The sequence below is a fragment of the Drosophila arizonae genome, chromosome 3 (genome assembly GCF_054131065.1).
Source record: "Drosophila arizonae isolate 15081-1271.41 chromosome 3, UAZ_ARI_1.0, whole genome shotgun sequence".
In the NCBI taxonomy this organism is placed as follows: Eukaryota; Metazoa; Arthropoda; class Insecta; order Diptera; family Drosophilidae; genus Drosophila; species Drosophila arizonae.
Genome location: NC_142923.1, coordinates 17,151,323 through 17,178,625, shown reverse-complemented (window position 1 = coordinate 17,178,625; position 27,303 = coordinate 17,151,323). Strand labels below are relative to the sequence as shown.

At 36.0% G+C, this 27,303-nt stretch overlaps 1 protein-coding gene across 3 annotated transcripts; it reads right to left on the bottom strand.

Moving 5' to 3' along the window:
* Nucleotides 1–221: 221 nt before the first annotated feature.
* Nucleotides 222–26,514, bottom strand: wry (delta and Notch-like EGF repeat containing weary). Of its 3 annotated transcripts, none has more exons than XM_089466159.1 (12): nt 26,466–26,514; nt 19,080–21,345; nt 13,809–13,957; nt 10,049–10,218; nt 9,003–9,275; nt 8,815–8,911; nt 7,109–7,236; nt 6,100–6,242; nt 5,131–5,253; nt 3,038–3,149; nt 2,732–2,913; nt 222–1,446 (listed from the first exon to the last, which is right to left on the bottom strand). In XM_089466159.1, the coding sequence occupies exons 2-12, from the start codon at nt 21,246–21,248 to the stop codon at nt 1,024–1,026; spliced, it is 3,969 nt and encodes a 1,322-aa protein (XP_089322285.1). In that variant the 5' UTR covers nt 21,249–21,345; nt 26,466–26,514; the 3' UTR covers nt 222–1,023. The 3 variants fall into 3 exon arrangements, with proteins under 3 accessions (XP_089322285.1, XP_017857715.1, XP_017857716.1); XM_018002226.2 differs by having other exon boundaries at nt 26,259–26,485; XM_018002227.2 differs by having other exon boundaries at nt 3,038–3,140; nt 26,259–26,485.
* Between the last annotated feature and the right edge of the window lie 789 nt (nt 26,515–27,303).

Here is a 27,303-nt window from a genome sequence, read left to right as displayed (position 1 = left end):
TACAGCATATTTTGTAAATTTTTTTTTACCGTAGTCCTTTTTGTAAAAAATATATTTGTATGTTACTGAAACAGAGATGTGCGCGAAAAATGGATTTTTGGCGCTTTTGATGAAATTTGTGATATCTTGATGGAAAAAAATATTTTTTGGAAAAGGTATTAGAGGGGAAAGCAGAAACTTCTGATATATTCATAGTTTGTTCTCTAACAAAAATTTGTCTATATATAAAAAGGCTTTAAAATTTGATCGAACTGTAAAAAGTCTCATTAAATGGAATCTCATTTCATATTCGATTTCGATATGATAAATATAAAAAAAAAAAAAGAATTGTTGGCCAGTGTAATTGTATATTAGTTTGTTTTCTATTCATTTTGCACACAAATAATGAAATTTGATCAATGCGGTTAATTTTAATTGAATATTTATTTGCCCATTGAAACTGTGCTAAAAACATAAGCAGCTATAAAGAGCATATTTTGAAAATTATTTATGAAAATGCTTCAATGGCAGTTCTACAATATAGAAAAATTAATCACGTTAAATTATATTAAGTATTTTAGTTGTTTTAAAAACTCTCGCTCTGAAGTGAATTGAATCGAATTTTGCATTTTGGGTAGCCTCAAAGCATTCTCAAACTCAAAACTCCCCTTTTTCGGTAGATTATGCAGAGTATTTCTCGATTTGAGTCAGTTAGAAAATAAGTACACAAGCAGTTTAGCAGATATTATCATGTAATTATCATATTATATTAGCCTAAGTCAAAGTTTTATTTATTCGCAACTTTAATGTTTCCATTTAATAATATCAATACTGTTCATATTGTCAGTACTGGCAACGTTTATTGCTAGAGTAGCACAAAGAAGTGAGCTTCGATCTCTACTAATGTGTTGGAAGCTTCTTCGTAAATTTAACTAACCAGCGCACATCATCGTCGTCGGCCGCAGCCGTTCTAGTTCCAGTTCCAGTTCCAGTTGCAGTTCCAGTTCCAGTTCCAGTTCCAGTGACTGTTGCTGTAGGCAATTCTCACTGTATTAGCGGCAATTGCTGTGAGGAGCTCTCACTGAAGTCCACCGTGTAGTACATGTCGTTCTCCATATTCATGGCCAGATGCCTTTGGAAAGGCCTCTCGTGCAGCTGGCCGCCAAGGGTTGTCTGTGTGTGGTGGCTGCTGCCATTTGGTTTCGAGGACAAATGGCGCGTCGACTGCTGCGCCGGATTGCTGCTGCTGCTGCCGCTGCCGCTGCTGCAGCTGCTGGATGCCGCAAAGCTGGCGTCACGCTGTGCCCCTGCAGCGGGATCATTGAGCGCCTTGCCACTTAGCCAATGTTTATTGAGTGTGCCCTGCATCTTGGGCCGGCGAGTGAACCCCAATATGGGTATAAACGAAGTGGAACGCGTCGAGAACTTACGGTACGTTTGATTCACGTTGCAGTGACATATTGTGACCTAGTTGACAGACGGCGAAAGCGAGAAGAGAAAACAGCCAAAACAATGAGAATGCAAATATATGTACAAATATAAATCAGTTCCAGCACAGCTGTGGCCCCTGGATGCTGGAGACATGCTAATGATACCCAGCAATGTGTACGTATATGTGAGTGATGTGCAGGGTGATTCTTAGTTGGGTAGATCCTATAGTCTTTTCAGTTCCCTTTAATATCTAAGTTAAGGTCATGGCTAAATTTAAGCAGTGCATTTCCCACAGGGGCTTGACTATGTACCGGGTATTCTCTAGTATGGCACTTTATTAAATTAATTCCCTTAGTTATGAGCTCGCTGCATGCAGGGTATCTTCTAGGCTGGCACTCTTGATTATTTGTATTTCCCTTGATGTTAATGGAATTCGCTTGATTAATGTGAATTTCTTCAAACTTCATCTCAAGCTCTTGGCCAAATATAGGGTATTGGCTAAAAGGTTACTCTTGCATGTACAGAATCAATCATTTTGTACTCCTAATTAAACTTTTTTCTTTATCCCAAGGTTAGTTGCGAGTAGGGTATTTTCCTTTTGACACATGCCTTAGTATTTATTTGTGCATTTAGTATTTATATTGAAACCCAAAGCAAGCACAGACTACAGGGTATTTGCTAGTGGCATACTATTGCAATTACGGAAATTCCCTGAAGTATTTAAATTAACCTGAGGGCTGAGTAAGGACGAAGTATTTTCAAGTATGACACTTTATTATATTTCTCCCTTCATTAATCATCTTTAGTTTATAACTGAGAGCACTGAGAGTTTTTCCAGGCAGAGTGCACCTAATTACAATCCCCTGGAATTCGGGAACTACCTCTCCGTCCGCTAGTTCAACAATGCCGGCTACAAACGAAAACAGTTGAGTAACTCCAAGTGTCAGATGTTAAGTGTGTTTAAGCCCAAACTAAGAGATTTTAAATGACTTGATGACTTCTTTCAGAGAGAGAAGCAACCCAGCATACTGTATGCATAAATTTGAATATGCTTGACCACTCGATTGAGCTGCAGTGCAAAAGGAAAACCCCAAAAACAAGCGACAGTTGATTTTTGGCTTTTGTGCTACAACAAAGAACAAAAAAATACCTCGAAACTTAAAGCAGGGAAATGAATATGCAATTTCACCTCTCAAGACCGCAAAGTACAATTTCCTCAATGACCAGGCCTTGTTCATGTTCATGCTCGTCCTGTATGTGTGTGTGTGAGTGTAGTGATAGAGTAAGTGTGTGTGTGTGTGTGTGTTTGCGTTTTACTTACCACAATGGCAACGATGAAAATTGCGGCCGCCAGAACACCAGCCGCAAAATATGCATTATGCAATTCAATGGGACTTTTAAGCACAACCGATGAACTAAAAGTTTTGTCATTAAAATTTCTGGCATTCGCGTCGTCGACAATAAATTCGCTCGAACTGACGACGGTCTCCACCACAAACTCATCTGCAGACCACAGAAATGATTATAAATGGTTAGTTCTCTGCCTGCCTGGCTGGCTGCCTGGCTGGCTGCATGTCTTAGATAGCCCGCAAGCTAAGCTTAATAATATGAGTGGACACACACTTACCCTCACACATAGTGCCCGTGTAGCCGGGGCGACAGGCACAGTAGAAGCTATCGCCGCTCGACCAGCAGGTGCCGCCATGGGTGCACGGATTCACGCTACATTGCTGAAAATACTAAATGAAAGTTTGTGCTCGTTGTTGGCATTTGATTATGATTCGTGCTTTCTCCTTTTCTCTCTCTCTGCCTATCTCTCTCTGTCTTTCTCTCTCGCTCTCTGTGTCTATCTCTCTCTGCATTCGCGCCAACTCACGCATAAATGTACATATTTGGTCTATAGTAACTAACAATTAATTGGGCAGGTTCTGTGTGCTGTTGGCATATTAAATATATTACACGCGCCCATAATTGTGCGCCATAGTAAAAAGTAATTAACTCGCCAGCGACTGGCATCCGAGCGTCCTTCATCCAGCTTCTGCACGGCCATCAGCACTTGCCCCCTATATCCGCTGGCAAACAGGTCTCGCCCTCTCGCTCTCGCTCTCCCTCTCTCTGTCTCACTCTTAACTAACCGAGGCTCCTTCCGTTGTTGCTGTCGCTGTCGCTGTCGCTGATGCTGATGCTGCTGCTGATGCTGACGTGGAGTCTGCTCTCCAAATATATAACAAAAAAAAAAAAAGAGAAGATGGAAGCTCTCACAGGAGTTGGTTTTCGCACACCCAGGCACGGTTAAAGAGCATGTCCATCATCATCGCTGCAAGGCTTTAATTATGGTCCGTACTGACGCCTAATTTATGGACACTTTATTAAGTTCAATTTTACCACCGAAAATTATCAAGTCATTGAGTGTTTATTAAATATTCTGAAGTGTGCTTCCAGCTGGCGTTAATGAAATGGCACGCAGAGCTAATTGTGGCTTACTTCTTGCCATGTTAAATGATCAAATGCTTTGCAAAGGGTTCTAGCTCAAGACGAATAATGGCTGAGTGTGCAGAAAGTAAGCTGAAGTCAGCTCTGCCCTGGTCTATCATGGAATATTATCTCACTTCTAAGCTAAATTGGTACATGCATCACAAAATACTCTGAGAGAAAGCCGATCAAAAAGGCTGCAATACAAACACAAAATTATCTATAGTGATACATTTATTATAGTTTATTTGGAAGCAAATGTATCCCTATAATGCATTTTAAATTATTGAAAATTCTAATATTATCAGAGTAACGTCCGAGAAACACTAATAATACAGGGAAAGAGGATAAAGTACTAAATTTTGGTAAAAAAAAAAAAAAAAAAAAAAAAAAAAAAAAAAAAATTTAAATTTAAATTAAAACTTACACTCGAACAAAAGAATGTTTATATATTTTTCCATTTTAAGCTTAGGATTTGCCTTGTGCCAATTAAGTTCTTTCAGCTTCACTTCCAACATGCTAAAGCGCAAGTCTAATTTACAGAAATCCAAAATATTTCATGTGCAATTCGGAGAAAATTAACTTCACTCCAAGAGCTTAAACAGAAATATATAACAAGTTTGAAGTTTACGCCAATTAGCTTGGCAAGTCATTTGTAAAAATCTGTAAGACTTTCATGCATATTATATTCGAATAATTTGAATTACTTGCTAATTGGATTACAATGGCCAACAGAGCACTATCAATATTATTACATTGTATTTCACTCAGACAAGTGAAAACAATCTAAAGACGTAAATCAGTATAAAACACACAAAGCACAGCTCAAAACGTCTAACATGTTCGCAATTGAACAAAAACAACAATTACAAAGTTGCATTCGAGCGGAGCATTTGTGCATTGTGCGCAGCCCAGCTGTGTCTATGTATACGAGATATATACATGTGTATATGCATATGTATGTACATACATATATTCGAGTCTGTGACTTGGCAATCTGTTGTCAGCAAATTGTGGGTATTTTGGGCTTTTTGTTATGCATCTCCGAGTGCCACGCACACACACAAGCACATAAATCCACACACACACACACATACACGCACACTTCCCAGGCTCCCGACACCTATTTGCCGTACAGGAAAACGTTTGGCCTTTGCAGGAAGCCATTTCCACAAAGACAGAGTGCGCGAGAGTGAGACAGAGATAGAGAACAAGCGCAGGCTGCCGAGTGCATAAATCATGACTCACCGTTCGTGGCATTTGATTACAATCCGGTCCATTGCGACCTCCTGGGCATTCGCAGCTGAAGTCATTTCCATGATCAATACAACGATGTCCTTCGGGACAGGGCTTATTGGCGCAGAAATCAACCTAAAACAGACGAAACTCATAAGAATAGAGCTCACAGCCGAAGAGCATATTGAAAAGCTGGACTTCATTACATATTCAACAATATTGTATAATAAACCCCAACCCATACCCCCACCTATCCACTCTCTGTTATTGATATAGACAGCCAGAAATGAGCTCGGCTCAATTCAATCAACAATTCGCCAATTTTCATCGCATTGACAACTAGCCAGGGGCTCGTCACGAGGCTGCCAGTCGAGTTTCAAAGATTATTTTAAATTAAAATTATTCTTGATTATACTTTTGCTTATGCAAATATGCCAAACTCAAGAGACACGCAAGGAAAAGGCGCCCATAATCTGGCATTCAAATATTTGTATCTGGTTTGTCCTGTTACGCAATGGTATTATAAGTTGATTACACGGACTGCCCTTTGCTCTCCTCGACAGGCTGTTCAAATCTGAGCAGCATCATATATACATACATATATATATTGATTAGCTTGATCGTATTTTACATTTACATATTTTTAAAATATTACTTAACTAAATGTTAAGTAAGAGCACACAGACGGGATATATGCTTTCAAGCGCAAATAACTTTACTTTATTGACTCGCATCAAATCGCATCAAAACTAATACTAAACTAAAGTCGAAAGTAGAAAAACAAGAAAAACAAAACCAAAAACACTCTGTGAGCACTCACCTCACAGGAAAATGCGAATACATTAAATATTCATTTCTAGTTAAGTGCATAGAGACAGGAAACATCGAATACGTAATATTCACAGGTTTTTTTTTTTTTTTGTTTGCACATTGGCAGCCGTGGCTGTCCGTCACTTGATTTAGTCTCACCTTGACACTCACCTTTATTTGGCAACGATTGCCCGTGTAACCTTTTGTGCAGCGACACTCATAGCTGCCGATGTGATCGATACATTCGCCGCTATTCTGACATGGATTCGATTCGCATTCATTATATTCAAAGTTGCACAGCTCGCCCGCAAAGCCTGCCAAGAGAGTGACATAGAAAAAGAAAGAAAGAGAGAGAGAGAGAGAGAGAAGGAGATAGTGTGAGTGAGTCAGATGTAATGCTAATGTGCAAAATAAATGAAATGGAAATTTCAAACGAAATGGATGTTGCCAACTTTGGAGACCTGATTCCCAGTGCTGCCTTGACTCCTCTTTCTCTTCGCTTCTTCCACATTTCCCCTCCTTCATTGTTGTCGAGTTTGATTTGTGCAAATTGTGTTTGTGCCAATGAAATAATTTATAAGCTTTAGTGCATATTTTATTGCTACATTTCATAGCAAACTTACAACGCGCACTGAAATTGGCTGGGCCAATAAAAATGAATGCATTTTCTTTACTGCTCGTAAGGCTTAGAAATAGAATTGTTAGCGAATATAATTTGCACAGTAAATAACATTTTAAGGATTGTCAATATGTCTGTTCACAAAGGCAATATAGAATTCGTATTCAAAATTGGAATATTTTCAATAATGTGAGATGCATGCCAACTCTTTAGGTCTAAGCGAGCGGACTGGGCTTGTGAATGGTTTGTAATTCATTGTAAATATTGACAGGCATCAGCTCAGACCCTACTCCTCATGCTTGCTCGCATTTGTCAGCTGCATGCAGCTCAATAGTCGTTGCAATGCCCTTGGCAACCTGAACAAACATCCAACTATTTCCACAGCTAATGCTCAATACATGTTGTAAATAATTCAATTTGACTCATTATTGATTGTATTACTCTACTGACAAATGCACATCAGCTTGGTTTGAACTATTTGATATCTTTGAATTCATATTAGAGCATTGTTCATAAAATAATTGAATAAATTCAATAAATTATACAAATAGAAACTCTTACCTGGCTGACAGAAGCAGCGAAAACCATCTTCCTGATCCACACAAATGCCATGCAGACAGGGCGAGGACTCGCATTCGTTTAGGCTGTGCTGGCAGAGCGGGCCCGTGTAGCCAGGTGCACAATCGCAGCTGAAGATGTATACAAAAATATAAGGTAATAAATATTAAAACATATAAATAAAGATGCAGCTGAAAACACCTGCAGGTGATAGAAACTAAGGAGTGTATATATAAATACTTAGTTTGAGTCTATATAAATACTAAAATATGTTTACCTATTTATCATTATATATAAATATATTCCTCGATTATTGCATAATATTGTTTTATTATAAAAAGAATTTTTCATTTACATATTTATTTTCTTTAGAGACACGAACTATATAGCAGCTCTGTTAAGCAGCTTTTTTCTAGTATATATAAACCCAGTTTGAAACTCCAATTGCCCCATAACATGAACATTTCCTTAAGATTAAACAGCAAATGGCACAGAAATTATTCAGTGGAAAAACGTAGTCAAACGCTGATTGCGATTCTGTTTATGTATAAAAGTATATGGTATAAAAGTAACGGGAATGTTTTAAACAGCAGTTAAGGGCGAGCTTCAGATTATCTGAGGGTCGTGCACTTTCGCCTTGACAACGCATTCTTGTTGTAAAAATGTTTATTTCCCACTAATTGGTAAACCACCAGCACCACCAAAACCACCCACACCTCAGCCATAGGAGCTTAAGAATTTTTAAAACAGTTGCGTTTTAGCTCCTGCTCTTACTGTTGCTGTTGTTTTTCGTGGTGTTGTTGTTGTTGTTGAAACCGCACACTTAGATGCTGCTAAAGCGTTTGCGTGGGGAAACATGAACCGAGTTTATATTATATTTTGCACATCCTTGAGAAAAATATAAGAAGCAGGGTTACTAGTGATAAATGGGAGTTTTGTTAAGGTAAATCTAGTGAATTTTCAGTTAAATAAATATTACATCTGTATAGCTTTAAATAAATGTACGTATACATATGTATATGTGTATGCAGCTCTGTTTGGAAAGGCTAAAGTGCAAGAAACTCTGATTATTAAATATGTAGATACAATTTATTATTAACTTGTTGCGGTTAAAAATATATAAGCGAAACTCTTTTTAAACAATTGAAATTGTTTATAAAATTTATAAAATATGTATATAAAAATAGTATATACATTTATACATAAATTCATAAGCTGCCATTCCTCAGCAACTCTAACTCTCAACCATTTATATGATTTCTTTATATAGAAATCTAATATAATATAATTTAATATAATGCTTATTTGATTTTTGCAGAAAATTGGATCGATTAGATAAGCAAAACGTCCAATTGTAAGCCATATTTTATTCGAACGAACAATATTTTAAAATTTCATATATAAGCTAGCTTAAATTTTAAGTTAAATTTGCACTTTTTTTTTTCTTTTTTTTCTAATTTATGGCAAAAATATATTTTTAACTTCAGTTATTCATCAAAATGAAGGTGAAATGAAAACTACTTCACATAGTAACTAGATACTATGACTAAAATAAATTTCTATTATATACTAGATACTCATATATACACTTTCTGAGTTGAACACCTTTGATAAAATTGCTTAGTAGCTCAAATTTCAACTAGTCAACATTTGGGCACCTGGAGTTGCCTACGCAGCAGGAGGCCTGCCAGAGAATTGGCTTCACTTACCGAAAGTGCGTTGAGTTGCCGAGGCAGCTGCCGCCATTCATGCACTCGGCTGGATTGCAGAGGTCCGACTCATATTGACAGTTCTTGCCCGCATAGCCTGGAACGGAGACAATAGATGTAATATCGGCAAGATTAGCATACATCACTGCTAATGAGAGGTGGTAATTCGCTATTGTTAATGAGCTTACCGTACGGGCACAGGCACTGATACGAGTTGCCCTCATGGCCCTGCGAGAGGTCCACACAGATGCCGTTGTTGGTGCACGGACTGGGGTTACAGGCATCAATTTCCTCACAATGTGGACCCGCAAAACCGCCGCAGCACTGGCACTCATACTCCTCCATCACGCCGTTCGAATAGCAGACGCCCTTGCCGGAGCAATCGGCATTCTCGCCACAATTGTCGGTTTTTGTGGTCACCTTTAGGCGTACACACTGCTCTCCCCACAGCTCGGACACCACTAAAAGCATAAAAAAAGAGAAGAAGAGGAAAAAAAAACGGGTTGAAATTAATTAAAGTTGGTCTAGGCAAAAAAAAAAAAAAAGAATGTGGCCCCTAAGACAACGTAAAAGTTAAATATCAAAACTGAAACTGAAATGACAGGCGAAACATTAATGCTCTAACTAATTAAGTAGGAGAGATGTCAAAGCTTATTAATATTTTAGAATTTGCGAAACAATCAAATATTAAACTTGAACTTCAGTTCAAGTATAGAATTTTAGTATTTTTTTTTATAATTTACTTGAATTTTTAAATATATTAAAAATTGTTTTTTTTTTATATATATATTTATGAATATTTATTGTTATTATATTTATTGTCATATTTATTTATTTTTGCATAATTTTAACTAAAAATGTTGTTTGTTACTGTGTAATTGACAAGTATGTTTTCTTTTATTAAATCTTGCAATTGTTAAAATAAAATAAAGTAATGAAGTATAAATTTTATTTATTAAAATTATATATTTTTTTTATTTATTTATTTATTTATTTATTTTTTTTTTTTTTTTGTAATTAATTTGAATTCATATATTATATCCATCTTTAATTAATAAATAACTAATAATAAATAATGTTAAGAAATTAACTAACTAAAATGCTACTTAATGCTTAAGACATAGACAGAGCCAATGCCTACCAAATAGAGATAGAGCCTATGTGTAAATACAATGTAAAAGTGAGTGTATTGCCTGTGCACATTAATAAACATTTTAAGGTGTAGTCTACCTACCAATTAACAAGTTAACTCCCTCCGTGAGGTCCTTATCGTAGAGCGTAACCAGCTTCCTGCCATCGACCACAAGAGGCGTTATATCCAGTAGTACGCCCTCGGTGACATCGCAATGCTCGTGCCCGGAACGAGTTACCTGATAGACCTGTGCAGCATGCGCAGCGCTTTGGCTGATTCGCCCGAGTCGATGAGACGAGGCGGCACAGCGTTCAGCAATGTCGTGGAAAAGGGATAGAGAGAAAGAGAAAGAGTAGGATATGAAGATTGAGAGGGATAGGAAGATAGCACCCGAGTGTTGATAGCTGAAAGTTAAAGCTACAAATATGGCTGGGTTCCCAAGCATTTCGTGTTGTCTCATTGCACTGTGTACTTAATTAATTGATATTATTTATAAGCATTGCTGCCCACTTTGTTGTCGGAAATTAAATAGCACAAGCGGAAATTAAATTAGCACGCAATTATTTATGAGCAGCTGCGCTACTACGGCAAAGTTACTCAACTCGTAGACCAAAAAATTAATTTTTTCAAGAGTAAACTAAATAAAATGAAAATAAATATTATTTTAATTTAAAAGAGATGCCTAATATTTAAATATTTAATTCATTCAAGAATTGGTGAATACAAAAACATATAGAAAATTTATTAGATATTAAAATATAAATGGAAATTATATATGTATTTTATTACAAAATTCTATTTTTTTTTTAATTTAAAATAATGTAAATAACTTTAGTAAAAAATAAAGAAATAAATACAAATAAAATAAAATATACAGCGTATTTAAAATTTTAAAACTTTATTATTTTTCAGCATAAATGTTGAAATAAATAATATTTTATCTGTAATATTCATACAGATTTATAGTAATAAACACAAATATGGATTTGCATAAAGAAATAAAAAGATAATTACCGAAAATAAAATGCAAATAATTTTATTTTTTATTTATTGACATTTCCTGATCAACACTTTAGGCAGACACTGCGGACGAACGAGGAAAATAATATAAATTTGCAAATCTCAAAAACAATTTTCTCAATTACTTTGCAAATTTCAATCCAGTATTAGGCCAAACGTCGATTGACCCACTCAAAAAACTGTGAAATTCAAGATTTCAGCTTAAGCGTAAGCTGGGATGTACAGTCAAGGGAACGGATCGTTTAAAGTATTTTGTAACAATTTCATGTGATATTATCGACAGGAGCAAATTGCAAAGTCAGAGCTCAAAGAAAGTTTTCACTTTCAACGCAACGCAATCTATTTGGGACTCACTTGCGTTGCGTTCTGAGTATGATTTGTTGCCAATTTGTTGTTGGCTGGGGTCCTTTTCGTCCTTTAAGCACACAGACAAATAAACACAAACACACACACGCACACAAACGCACATGCATGAAATCAATAATAAAAACTTTTTTGACATCTCATTTTCATAATTTGTAACTTTTTTTATGCGAGCTGCGTTTTTTGTTTTATTTCCATCATCTGCTTCTGCTTCTTCTTCTTCTTCATCTTCATCTTCGTCTTCATCTTCTGCTTCATTTTTGATGGCCATAACTTTTTAAATTTTCACACAATAAGCAGTGCTTGGGATATATTGTCAGCAGATGGATAATACAGAAAAGTTGACTTTGAAGCACCATCAGAAGTTACAATGAAATTTAAATTTAATTATAAAACTTGTATTTAAAGTACAACAACAGAGTTTATTATAAAAGAAGGGCATTGCATAATAATTGATGAAAATGAGTAACAGAAGTAATACTTTTTTTTTTAATTACTATATTTCAGCAGCTGTTTAAGTTATCTATGAAATTGAGTACTAGAAATATTTGCAATTTAATTAATATCATTTGTATGCTTGACGAATTTGAAAATTGTAGCTGAAGGATAATTATATAATATCCTGAAAGTGATTCGTATACAGCTTAAAAAACTCAATAGCTGCATTTAAGAAAAGCTTGAGAAGTCACCTCGACATTCTGCTTTAAAGCCCATCCAGCAAAGCTAAAGGAGCTAAGTGAATGTCACTTTATTAGCATGTTCATACATAATCTCGTGGATGAAGCTGGGTCGGAAGCAACGTAATATCTCGCACTATTTATTTACTTGAGTTCATTTGTGCGTATTAGGATACTCAACTTGAATCCTAACCTGCTAGTTCAGAGAACAAGAGAAACATGAATATAAAAACATATATAACATATCATGAAGCGGCTTAAACCAGACTTGCTAGTTGTGGCAAAGAGTATCAGATAAAAATATATATGTATATAGATAGATAAAAAAGTGCTGGCAATGGCTACGTGATAATTGCCACAGCTCTTTAGGGCAAAAGGGTCAGCTGCTTCTTCATTTTTTATCTGACTCTGAATAAACGGAATTTGTGACCCGCAAAATGACTAATGGCCAGCGGAAAGAATCGCGAACTAGAAAAGCGCCCGCTCGGCATAAATATGCGCATTTTGTAAGAGATTTACCAGCTATAAAATAAACAAAAATAGCAATATATACAATAGCAACATATATATATACATACATGCATACATATACATGGAAACATGGTAAGCAAGCCAAAAATACGTGATGTACGTATGTATATCAGCATTTATATACATATATTTATATGTATATAGCTTATATACTTGCATGTATATAATACATTTATATGAGAGAATGTGGGAAAAATAAAAACAATTTAATAAACTGTAAAAAGGGCATTCCGATGGCAGTACGTGAGTCACATGAAATAGTGACCTGTGCATAGCTCGAAGGGGTTTCCAGGATTTGACTCAACTAAACATGTAGTGCGCCCTTGTGCAAACGTGCTGAAGCAAAATCAATAAAAAGCTCCTAATGTATGTTATTATATATTAAGCAGAACAGAACAGAACAGAGCAGAGCAGACCAGAACCGAACCGTACCGAAACGAACCGAACCGAACTGAACTGAACAAACACGTCCTAACCAGCATAAAAGTGCCTTAAATGGAGATGAAACTGGGCTCGCAGTAGATTCTTATCAATTTTAAAGGTCATGCTTGAAACACTGAGCTCAACCGTAATTTTACTGAGAGCGAAATTTCTTTTTTGTTTTCTTATAAGAAATTCGGCTTACGGGCATTGCGCCGTCTGCTGCAGCAGCATTATATATATTATATATATAAAGCAAGCATTTTACTTGATAGCTGTGGGCTACTGAGAAGCTGTTGGATTCATAACTTAATAAACTAGGAACGTATTCCAGAGATGAGTTTACCACATTCTCTCTTTATGTCTCTGCGAGAGGCTTAAAACTCGTAACATATTTCCACAATTGAAAAGTAATGTAAGCGAGCAACTCGCACAACAAACTATCCGCAATTACTCAATCTTTTTATCGCCTCGGATTCGCATAAAGTAAATTAAGAGCTTAAAAATGAAGTAAGCTGATTGCAATCGAACGCAACCAACTGCGTAATACTCGTTCACGCTTCAGTAATCGCCGAAATTTATTAAAATATTCATTTGTGCCCCCAATTCGCTGTGAGCCTAGCAGAAAATTCTTGGAATTTAGCCAGACGTATTAAAAAATATTGCCCAATTTGACGAAGGACTAGACCTAGACCTAGATCAGAACAGCCCTGGCTTATGCGAGGTCAGCCTGGCTTATGCTTGGTTAAATTAAATTATAATGAAATGAATGTCAATCTTTCGCATAGCCAACAAAAAATCTGTTCGAGTATTATTCGAATTTACTCCACTCTCGGGTATATGAAATTTACCTTTTAATGTCGTCCTGTACTCTTTCCGTGCTCAGTTTGGCATCGTTAATTTCCACAATTAAAATGTCCCCGGATTGAATATCAGCTTCGCCCTCCCACGTCAGCTTATTAGGAGCGCAAGGCTCGTCGGGTTCGCAGTGCTGCGGCGTCTGGAAGAGAAGAATTATGAAATAATTTTGGCATAAGTTAAGGCTTAAAATAAAAGCCGCAAATGTGTTTTCCTGTAAAAATAAACAGTCAAAAGGGACTAAAAGGTTTGCCTTTTTGGGCAATGCCGAAAAGCATGTCAAGCTCAACAAAAACAAAAACAACAAAAAAAAAACTGAAAAAAGAGTAGCGCAAAATAAACCCAAACTTGTTTAACTGAATAATTTAATAATTTAAGTTCTTGTCGCAATTCCCCTTTACATCGCCTAGCGCAGGAAATTTGCATATTGACTCATCCAACCCTAGGCCTAATAAACTTTGTCAAAGGTTCATTTATTCTAGCGAGGATTTCAGCTTAAGTCCACCGTATGGTATATATATATACAGGCCACGTTTATAGCATAAGCCAGCTGCGTACACATACATAGATCCACTCACTGTATACAGTTTTTATTAGTTTGAGTTAATCCAAGCAAACAAACTGCAGTCTATAAGCAAAATAAAATTAGTTACAAGACAAATGTGACTGAGAGCAGAGGGTCACACTTGGCGGACTAGGAGATATCCTGTAATCAGAATTTTACTTAGCTATAGAAAATCTTACTAAAAAAAATCAATTACTTAACAAGAATTGAACGGTATTTAAAATGAGTTTCACATAAGACAAATATATACATATAACTACATTTTTTATGTATACATATGTATTATGTATACATATGTATCAGCTTGACCATTCCTCTTAATTATATCTATACCATATCTACTTATATTCACACTCCAGCATCAACACCATTTCTGTCCCTCACATACACACTCTCATAGTCAGTATGCCCTCTCAACAACATATACAGGATAACAATTGCGGTTCGTGGTTGTCGAAAAGGGTCACGTCTGAAATATTGTGTTCATTTAGTTCAGTTACTTTTTATTTAAATACTTCCGACGGAATTTCTCTGTGTTAAAATTCGAAGCATTTTAATAGCACGCTTCGTGTATAAATATTTTATAAATATTTGTATTTACTTGTTTTGTTTTTATCTAGCTTGAAAACTATAAAAGTAAATGTTGCAATTTTACTCTGATGAAAATGCCAAAACGCTGTTAACCAAAATTCAATTACTTTTACACATATCCCATCCGAAGTTGAGAGTGTTTGACTAGGCACTACTACAACTACTGATTGGATCTACCTGACTGCATATAAGAGTACAGATAACAAAATAAAACATATATACAATGTATGAAAACAAATCAGTGAAATATTAATTGTTATACAATTTTTCATATTGATTTTATCGAACTGAATATTCATAGTTGTATAAGTATACAAAAGAATGCAAATTGAAGCTGCAAGTGATACGACAGGAGATTTTATATAAATGCTTACACCAATTTAACCAAAATAATCCGTTTTGAGCGATATACAAAATAAAATAAATTACAAAATGTTTCAGCGATTTAGGCCAATAAATCCCCCAGGCTACATAAAAAAAGATGGTAAGCCGATTACCTGTTATTTTTTGGTGGCTAAACCGTTGGTTGCACTTACATAACTCTAAATGCGGATGGAGGATGCTGCATGTGAACAGCAAAATGCATTGAAAACAGCTTACCTCAAAAAAAACTATAATAATAGCAACAAAACCAATAACAGCAACAATAGCAAGTTAGTGTAATCCAATCGGGCGTAACAATCAAACGATATGGACAACAAACCATTTGCCAATGGGATAGTCACTCACTCAGACAGAAAATAAGCCAACACATTTGACATTCTCAAATGAACCCAACAAATTTAATGCTATGGAAAGTTATCCAGTCAGCGGCAGCAGCATCAATGCGAGCCAAGGCTTACTGAGATAACTTATTGATTATTTGGCTACACATCTGTTACACGGAAGGAACTCTAAACGGAAAGCTTAACGGAAATACGTAGGGAAGGAAACTGACGAAAAACTTGCCTGAATATGTGATAAAAGTGGGCTTTTGACAAACAAAATAATGTAGTTTCATTATCATATATTAGGTCACATTTGCTAAAACTACAGAAATATGTAAGAAACTAATGTGAACGACTCGGCAATACTCTGTTTGCAGTCAGCGAGCTATTCTGTGGCAAATGTTGGGCATGTTGCTAGATTGTTGTCTGCAACCAATATACTCGCTTTGCATTTGCCATGCAGGGTATCAAAAAGGGCCTGCTATGTTCAGCGCCTGTCCGCTTTGCATTTCCCCCTTTTATGTGCTCGTAAATCAAGTCATTTGCTATGACACACATACTAACATGGCCCAGTCCTGTCCGGGCAGGACTTTCAACAGCAAAACACTCATTCGCCTGTCCCTAGACAACAATTTAAATATATATAAACAAATACATATATTTTTTGGAATTCTTTTAACTCCTTTTCTTATTTCTTAGAGCTATCCTCCAGCTGCCATTTATCCAATGTTAAATTGTTTTCTATCTCCATCTCTGACGCAGTCACTGTCTCTATCTCTGCTCATCTTTGTCTCTTTATTGGCTTTTGTGAGTGTCCACAGGGAGGTTTCATTACCATTAATCGTTTGTTCATTTATTTCTGTTTCTTTATAGTTTATTTTCTCGTTTAATTTCAGGCCAATAACGTTGCGCAAAATTGATTTTATGTTCACCTCTCCATCGGTATAAAAGAAAAACCGAGGGGAGCAAGAGAAATTGCGCTTTAACAGCATTTGATAAGAATTTTATTGCATTATGAAACGCACACAAAAAAATTGAAATTTTTTCAAGACAATTTATATTAAAGGTAAGCAACGTAATTCAAATTGAGATAAACTAAAGTTTGCCTGAAGGTGATATGTATATAAAATACATAAATACAAAAAATATAATAAATAAATAAAATATATTGATTCAAATCAGTTGTATGAGAGATACCAATTTGCCCCTATTATTATTATTTTTTTTTTTTATTTATTTATTTATTTATTTATTTGTTTATTTTATTTATTTATTTAAATAATATAAAAATAATAATAATAATAATTATTATTATTATTATTATTATTTTATTTTTTTATTTATTTATTTATTTATTTATTTATTTATTTATTTTATTTCATTTATTTATTTATTTTTTGATAATTTAAATAAGTATACTTTGCAGAGTTTGAACGATTTTAAAAAATCATTTCTAACTAATATTTGTTTTTTTATTGTATTATAAGACAAACTGAAAGTCTGGCATATAGGGCTATATCAACTCATGCCCTATAAAATTGTACTGTGAGACTGTACACACATATGTATATATATATTGTTATAAATATTTATATAAATTTATATGTTACATTCCCATAAAAGTACAAGCTATATACGTATATATTTATAGGTGCATACAGCGCTGTCCTGGCAGCGTGAAGTAAAGTTGAAAAAATCGTAAAAATATTTTTTTATATATTTATTTATTATTTTGCGCACTTTTACTTAGTACTCGTGTATCTGGCTGCCAACACCCACAGACACACACACACACACACCCATGCTAGCACTCGCCGCTACAGGCAAGTGAAGGCTATGCTGATAGATTTACGAGCAGACAAGAGAACTTGGCAATTCGAGCTGTTTATAGCGTCGAAGGTGCCAAATGCTGTTATATAAGAACAGTTACACAATATTTGAATTTTCTTTTCATCTGCTGGTGACATAGGGAAAACATAAAATTTCCTTTTTATCATTATTGTTTCATATTATATATTCTCCTATGGCAGAGTCTAGACTCTGCCAGGCGCAGTCATGAGAAAACATTCAAATAGTTTAAGCCTTTAAGGACAGCTGATTTTCTGGTGATCTCCTCTCTGGATCAACTCATGCAATTACGCTGCTTTCCAATTTGCCGTCTAAGAGTCACTAATCCAAACTTAAAAGAAAACTTTTACCAAGCCTTTAATTACACCTTCAATAGACAGCGTAGAGCGAGTGAAAGCAACCTAATGCAAAGCTTTTGCTTGCTAGGGCTCGGCAAGGGTTTGCAGCAAAGCACCTTGAATTTTAAGTTGACCTTTTGAGTCATTAAAAGAAAAAGGAAAAGAAAGGTATGTTAGCTATTCAAAAAAGAAAGCATTCATTGCTTAAGAAGAGCTGATGAAAAAACGGAATTACAAATGAACAAATAAATTTTGGGTCAGAATACGTAAGCACCTTTTGTAAAATTAATTGAATACAAATGGAATGTTTTATTTGACTTCTTGAAGGGTTTTACGGTACAAGACAAATAAGTGTATATATCATTTAAATTGAAAATGAAAGCCATTGACAGAGGGGCATCAACAAATAATAATAATAAAACTTTATTATAGAAATTTTTACAAATTCTTAAACAGCAGCTGTGAAGCCTTTAAAAATTATATTCCAATCTCAAGAGTTTTTTATGAACATTTTTAATAATAAACAATATTATATATTAAGAATGTTTGGATCGCCTTGTGTGTATTTTTTTTTTTTTTTTTTATTGTTTAAGAAAAGTTAGTAAATGATTTTTTTTTCTTTTTTTTTTTTATATATATAAATATTTTTATATTTTCAAATTTTATTATGTGAATAACTAATTTAGATTTTCATAATATTTATCTTAAATATATTATATATTTATATTAAATAGGGAGTGAGCACCATCTTCCAACTAGTTCGCATTCGACTTGACTTGACTGGATTCGACTCGAGTCCTCAGCCTCTATTAGACTCTTTGCCTAATCGTAGCGTTTGCCACACACTGAATACAAATTACTATTTAATGGCTACATTATGTTAATCCCTAATGAACTAATTGTTAAGACACTGCAGAAGAGAGCTAAATGAACTAACGTATGTGGTTCTTGAAGTGAACTGAATTGAATTATCTGTATTGAGCCGGAGTTTTTACTCATAATACGTCTTGTGGTTGCTAATGTTAAGAGCTAAATAAGTTTCAATTGTTTTCGAGAAACAATATACAAAGCCTTAGAGCTTTATATCTCTTAATCTCTAGCTGTCTCACTTGCTCCCACCATCAGTAACAGCAGAGCCACCCCACCCCACTCCCTCCCTCTTCCTATCAGTCTTGTTGTATATAGATTTTTGTTGTTGTTGCTGTCGGAACTTACCACATTTGGCAGGAGAAGCTCGTGCGTTTCGTTTCCACGCCACAAATGCGAATCCTGTGGCACATTTTGTATGTCGCATTCAAGTGAATTGATTTTCTCCTGGAGGCGACTTAAAATGCGCGGCACAGCAATTGGCTTTAAGGACGATTTTGTAAGATTAGCCAACTGGCTTGATTTTTCCATGTCAGCTGGACTCTGCTTTGCGGCCGTTGTTGTAATTTTGATTTTCGCTGAAACCACTTCAAGCTTTTCCGATTGCGGTTCGACGGCATCGGGCGGGGTTAAAGTCTTCAACAATAACTTAGCGCGATTTAGCTCCTGCCCCGCCTTAATGGGTCTCATAGTAGACAATTTACTTGTTGTTGTTGCTGTTGCTGTTGCTGCTATTGTTGTTGTTGTTGTTGTCGGCGCCTCTGCTGTGGCCCCATCAAAAGTTTGCGCCGTAGACGTCAAAGTCACGCGTCTGCCAGGAGGCAAGGCCCGGGTAGTAGTCGCTGTAGACTCGGTTGAGCTGCTTAGTTCCAAGTTTGTGGTCTCGCTTGGTCTAATGACTTGACGTGGCTGCTGCTCTGAACTTTGTCCAACCATGGTCTCTGATGACTTTATAATGCTGCTCGCTGTCTCGATTGGAGCTGCTGTCGCATACCCAATTTCTTTCATTAACTTTCGTTTATTATGCAACAACATTTCGTTGTACAACTCTTTACTGTTGTAAAACTTTGTGGTCGAGAACTCTGGATGTGTGGGCCCGCCGGCAGCGGCTGTTCCAGCTCCCGCCACAACTCCTGCCGCTCCCCCTGCTGTTGTTATCCTGACCTGTCGGCCGTCACTCGCATCAGTATTGAACTTGGTATTGGCAAAGTCAATGTGCGGCAGGGCCATCACATCGCTAGCCCGTTGCTGCATTGGAAATTCGAAGCTCTTCTTGACGCGCCGATCTATGTACGTATCCCCCGGCTGCAGTTGAGGCAGCTCAGTCCGTCGAGGGCTGCTGGTGCTTGTCGTTGTTGTTTCCTCTAATTGGAACTTTCGCTCGATTTCGGTTATCAAATCATCCTGTTCGGCCAGCAGCTTGCCAGTGAAATAGCTCGACGTGGTGGCCACACTGGGAGTCGTTGCCGTCTTCATTGCTGTTGCCGGATTGTAGCTGGAGCCAAAGTCAGCCACCTCGTTGGGCATTAGATTCTGCCGATACTGTTCAGCATTCTCCGGCTCTATGAACACCGTACGCTCCTTGGACAGTTCTACATTATCCGTGCGTACCACAGGCTGAAAATCCTCCAGCTGCACCGGATACAAATCCACAATATTTAGCTTACTTTGGCTCACTGGCTGCTGGGCCAACAGAGCGCCGTAGCGCGAACGCTCCTCCTCGTTGAGATCGGCCAGCGTTTCGGCCACCTGATACGACTCAGCTGCCTGCATTTGCATATCCAGCGGCGTAGCCGACGAGCTGATATCAGAGCTCTCCTTAATGCGATACAGCCTGTCGAAAATGCTGCCCAGCGATGCAAGCGGCGGCACGTTTGTCGTCATTAGCCCATCCGCCACAGTGGCGGCTGTAGTTTCCGTTGTCGAGATTTCTTTGCCAGCCTTTGCATACCCGTCCATGGTCGTGGTTGCAGCCTCGAAATTGCTGATTTGTCTGCCTGCTTCATTTCCGTTTGAAATGGATGTTGCTGTTGTTGTTGCTGGTGTTGCTGGTGTTGCTGATGTTACTGGTGTTGCTGTTGCAGCTGTAGTTGCTGCTGCTGCTGCTGCTGCTGCAGTTGCTGTTGCTGTTGCTGTTGCTGTTGCTGTTGCGGCCTCCGCTGCTGCTGCTGCTGTTGCTGTCGTCGTGGTGGGCATGGCCGTTGACGTCGTGGTTGAGGTGGCCAAAGCACCCACAATTCCAATTTGTATTTCCGATAAAGTTTTCGCTACTCCTTCGCTTCGATCCATAGCTGAAGAGCTGACCACATTGGTGCCGTGGCTGCTGTGCGAGTCATTTGTTATGGTTAAAGTTGCTGTTGCAGTTGCTGTTGGTGTCGGTGTTGGTGTTGCTGCTGATGCTGGTGTTACTGTTGTTATTACTGGGGGCGTTGCCGTGGGCGTTGCTGTTGCAGTTTCCCAAACAGCGCAAACAAATACAAATGTTAAGATGCACATTTTTGCTGTTTTCATTAGCATTTTGCAAAAAATTCCTCTTCCGTCTGGTGCTCTGGATATTAAGTTGTATTCCGTTTTCCTTCAGCTGCTTGCAGTTTCTGAACTACATCTGCGATTGCTATGCAAATGAGGAAGAGCAAATGAATAAATATTGAATTAATTATTGTGTTTTTTTAAAATTACATTATATTAATGTATTATTATTTTCAAATATTATATTCTACTTTTTTCTTTTATTTACTTCAATTAGAGTTCAGCAATAATTGGAGGAGTCTATTATGTGATCTAATCACAGGCTTGTGTAGTATAATGTTGCTTAGTAAGTAACTGAAGAACAAATCTAAAAGTCCTCTTCAATAACAAAATTCTGTAATACCAGAATAATAATAACAAAATACAACGAACTGGAGAATGAGAGAGAGATTCAAGCACATTTCTTAACAAAACAGCAAATGATATGTAGGACTAATGAAGGGGAGAGTGAGAGAGAGAGAGAGAGAGAGAGAGAGATAGATAGATAGAGAGAGTTCTTCAGAACTTATAATAATTATTTCAATGAAACTCGAAGAAAAACAAAAATACTTCATACAAATACAAATTTCCTAGTAGTTACCTAATTTCTATATATACATCAATATTTTTATTATAATTCGTTCATTTCCATTTGAATCACAACTACGAATATTCACGACAATAAAGCCCACAATTAAATTGAGATAAAAATTCTGTGCCAGTCATCGATATTACCCATAGCATATACATATATATTTTGTTCTTTTACATTAGCCCTCAACGAATTGAAGCAGGGAGTAATATTTATGAAGCTACTCCAACGAGGCTCTTCAGAACAAAGTTGTTTGCTCTGAAGAGTTGTTTGCTGTTTGTGAATTCGCTTAACCAATCTCGAGAGGTTTTGCCTTTGCCTATCTGGCTTAATTCCCGCGCACAAATCTAGCTTACAAATGATATATAGATGCCACTTATAAATTTCTATTTACCATAAGAAAAATATAAACCATGTGAAAATTGCTTATGTAAACAGGAAAATGTAAAAATGCTTAGCTACAAAATAAATAGAATGGGAAATGGGAAACGCGAAATGGAATGCGACTGTGAAAGGAGAAAGAAAGAGTTACGGGAAACGGCTGCAAAATACACTGCGAATCGCTTATAAAAGAAATGAAAGAATATGATATATGGGCAGAGAATAATAATTTGATTAGCAAAGATCTGATCCCATAGGAGTCATATGATAACTTAGTCTGAACTGTTGGAGAAAATTAGAAATATTTGAAGCGTAAAAATCTATCAGAAATATCTTTAAAATAATATGTATTTTTTACATTTTGTATATATTTAATAGAGTAATAAACTACTTTAATATTTAATAAAAAAATACAGCAATCAGTTAAAGCAGTTCCATTATAGTTATAGGTATTTTATAATTTAAACCCTTTAAAGCATAAATATTCACAGAGTCTCAGTCTGGTTTCAGCATTTCATCTACAAATACTAATAAAAAGTAAAATAAAAATACCTTATACCAGTAAGAAATGACCTTCAAAAAATAAAAAGGTTTTCCTGATCTGTAAGAGCTGAAGTGGATTTGTCCGAAATAATTCTTTATCAAATATATATGTAGGTTTTTTTTTTTTGGCTCTTGTGTTTTGCTTTTGCTTTTTATGAGCAAAGTTGAAGATATAGAAATAATAAAAGTGAAATTAAAAAAAAAAACACAAATAAAAAAAAATTGTTGCCACAGCGAAAAGATTTGAAGGAGGCTGTTAAACCATTTTGTTTGTTTCTTTATATTGTATTGTTGCTGTTGTTGTTGCTGTTGCTGTTTTGCATTTTGTGTTATGTTTACAAACAGTTTGAGTAAAAAGCAAATGTAAATAGAAATAAAAACGAGGCTTAATTAAAAATGCGACGAAGCATGGTATATATGCTGGCTGGCTGGGTCACATCTAATATCAACGGAATAAGCATTTTGCAAAGCAGAAATCCTATAGCTAGGCTCGAGTTAAAGACCATAAGATACTCTGTAATAATAGATTACGAGCTTAGCTGCTTAGATTGCTAAAATGAAATAAAGAAAATCTGATTGTTTTCAATGTGAATTAAATAATCAGGGAAACTAATAATGATTTAAGTAAAATAAATAACCACAGAAATCTTTTCTTTCGGCCTGTTAGACGACCAAACCAATCCACTCTCTTTCGCGCTTTGGCAGCGTATTAGGAATTGGGTACAGCTGAGTGGCGAATAAATGTGAGCTAGCGATAGGATGCTGATGATAAGCTTTCGTTGACGACAAAATCGTTTTCCTCTGCTCCGCCGCATGCCGCGCGGCTCCCTTCTAAGCTCTGCTGCTTCTTCTTCTTCTCCTTTTATCTAGAATGTTTGTTGGGGCCGCATTTTTTCGGTGAAACGCAAAAATAGTACTTTGAAATTGTACACAGTGGCAAGCCGCAGAGCTCATAAGTCGTCGCCGCCGTCGTCGTCGTTGTTGTTGTTGTGGTTTTTGTTGTAGTTGTTGTTGTTGGTAGGCTCCATTCACGCAATTGCATGCTTTTAGAACGACAGGAAAGGCGAAAAGGACGATGCTGTTTTATTCAGCTTTGAGCTAGAAAAATTTCAAGTCAAGTGCCGGCAACTCGGCGCTTTGGTCTTAGCTCACTCTCTCCTGCTCCTGCTCCTGCTGCTGCTCCTTCTCCTTCTCCTGCTGCTTGTGCTGTTTGTGGCGGCCCGGTTTTTTGTAAAAATGAGTCCCATTCAAGGCATACCAAAGCGAGGTGCATTACATACACAAAGAAGGAGAGGGAGAGGCAGTGTGAGGGCGGCTAAGAAACAAGGTAAACTAGAACGAATTGTTAGCCTGGGAGTGCTGTAAATTAAATACCCTGGCACATGTACAATAATTTATTTAAATTTTGAATTTAAATTCTTCAGCTCTCACTGAAGTTTCTGGGGTACTTCGATAAGAGAATCAGGCATAATAGAAGTTCCTACTGGCTCTCGTAGATATTTAATTACCAGGGTATTAGCTTCAGCTCATACGAAATGATGATCACGGTATTAGCTAACTCAGGTATTATATAAAATTCACTAAGAGAATATTTTTTTCTTCTCAGCCAGTGTGCTGTCGCCAGAGCCAGAGTGTGCTACTTTGTGAAGAACTCACATTAATCTTTATTTTTATACCACAAAGATGCCACAACACCCAGACAGAGATGGAGAGAGCGAGATGAAGTGAGAAGGAGCGACGAGTGTAAGTTTCTAGTTTAAAACGTTTTTCCGCTAAGAGCAAGCAAGAGAGAGAGAGAAAGAAAGAGAGAGAGTTAGAAAAGGGGACGCATATTAAGTGGGTCGCTGCGTTTCAGCTTTTCGAGGAAGAACTTAAGGTGCTTGCCGCTTTCTTACGATTCTACATGACGAGTTGTATAAAAGCTGCGAAGTTGAACTTTATGAAGCTACTAAATAATAAAAGAAGGTTCTGCGAAACTTGCCGGAAAAGGCTGCAAATAACTCTGCGAGAATTTACTCGAGCTGTGTTCGAAACTTTACGAAACATGCGACCTGGTGTTGAATAGAAATTCAGTGGAGAATCCTACAAACGAAACTATCTGCGGGTAACTCAAAATATGTTCAACATCTTAGAGGCGTACAAGACTTTTGATAGGTCATAATATGCAAGTCTAGTCATACATATTTTTAATAAATGTTTTAGATAAATAAATAAATTGCTTCAAAAAGTTATATGAAATTTTATTAACAATATATTGCAGATAAAAATATATAAAAATAGAAAATACGAGAAAATTGTGAAGGAAATTAAAATTATTTTTACAGGATCTTTAGAGACATGTTAACATAAGAAATGTAGGAAATAAAAATATTGTTTACTTATAATAATATATTTTTGAGGCTTGTAATTTTCTGTTTATTTTGGCTAGAATCCTAAAGCCGATATTTATTTTTAGCTTCAGCCATTAGAGAAATATCGATTAGGAGGTTAAGTGGGGGTAGAGCTGGGCAAAAATACATTTTTGGGGGCAAAAAAAAAAGAAGGCCAACAGCAAACTACATGTTGGTTCTGTAACCAGCTCAAGAAACAACAGAAATATTAAGAATATTGTATAATCAAAGTATATTTGAGTATATAATTGAATGTTAATGTTAATGTATTAGTAAGACTCTTTCTGGGCATTGCAATTGTAGGAAGTACAATTATACGCTGGTAAGTCTAAGGCAAATTTTTTTTTAATGATCAAAGAATATATTTAAAATCAAAGAATATATTTAAAATCATATAAATCATGCGCTATGGGTTCATTAAGAAATACTAAATAAAAAAGAGAAGTAATTGCTAAGTGCTCTCATATTAAAAATTAAAAAATATTTTGAAATTATATCATTTTTCGGTCAGCCAAACAAATTGATTCAAATGTATGGAAAGGATAAAAAGTGTTAGAAATAGTTAAATAGCATTGCTAAGAAATTCAAATAAATTCTTTCATAGAGAGCAGGCACATATTGTTTTATTTTAAAATAAAAATATCAATCAATATAATACAAATAATATAAAGACATCAACGTTGCTGCATTTAAATATTTATATTTGTTTTGTATTTTTAATGTTTCGTTTACTATGATTTGTAATATAATTTCATTTTGATTGCCACAACTATTAAATAAATGCCCAGCTATCATTTTCACAATTTTCTGCCAAAAATATGGATGCTTTTGCTGTAATTCTTATGCGCTTCATTCATACACGAAACTTAGTTAAATATAATTATTTAATTATTTTTTTATATTTAAACATTTGAAGTTCTCCAATATAAGTGATTTCCATATTTCAGCACATTTATAATCATGATTAAAAGAACAAATTTCGCCAACAGTCACTTCATAATATTAGTAAAGGTACTACTAATTTGTTTATTTATATTTCATTGTCATTGTATTACACATTCAGTGAGCACATTTAATTAATTTGCATATTTTGTGAAATTAATTTCAACATACACGAGCTGAGCTGCCGAATGAGTATTTAAGTGTGACTTTTTGTTTAGCTTACAAAAAGCAAACAATTTCAGCTTTCTGAATTTACAATTAGAACTGCATGACGCGATGCTCTCTCAAGGAATATCTTTTACTGTTTCTGTCTCTGTCGCTGTCTCTTTCTGCTTGCTTCCCCTAAGCTAAGGTATTCGAGGCTAAGCGCTGACCAACCGTGACGCTTGAAATCTGGTCCGCTACTGAAGCGGCATCGCCCTCGATGCAATGGATGCTGTCATTATCTAGATGAAAGCTCTCGCTTGCCATAAAACTGAGAGCACATCTCGGGGCAGGACATGCGCACAGCATCCTCGCTTCTGTTTTGGGTTTAATTTTGGACCATTTCGCCAAGAGCGAACAAAAAAGTATTATTCAAATTACCCAAAACATTTGCGTCCAGCTGTTCGAGGCATCAGCTGCTGCGGCATGCTGTGGACAGAGAGCCTCGAGTGATGGACGAAAAAAACACAGTTTACTACGGGAGACACTTTGCGTTAAATTATTTATAAACTCTTAATGGTTTTTAATTTCTTTTTTACATTTATTAATGGCCTATTGCTCGTTGTTTTTATTTATTACGGCCATTATTTTACGTGGGTAATTTATATGGTTTTTATGAAAAGGGCAAAGTGGAGTTGGTCTGTTGCTGCTGAATTTGATTGGCTTTAATAAAGTTGCGTGGCTGATTAGAGAAAATGAAAATCAACTGCAATATGTATATGTATGTACATCAGTACTGGAGTCTATTTAAACAACTGTCTCTCAGTTTGGACTTCATATCTGAAGCAGCTAAGTATTTACTACTTAGCGATTATAAATATACTAATATAAATCTTGATATATATTTTTATTTTTTTTTTTTTAGATTTTAAAAATCAAAAAATATCACACAAGTCCATAAAAGCAAATGATAGAAGCCAATCAGCTTGCGCTTTAAGTAAATATTAAGTTCAAAGGTCGTTGCTATGCTTTTATTTTTAGCAAAGCAGCTTTTAATTAAGATAGGCCCTTA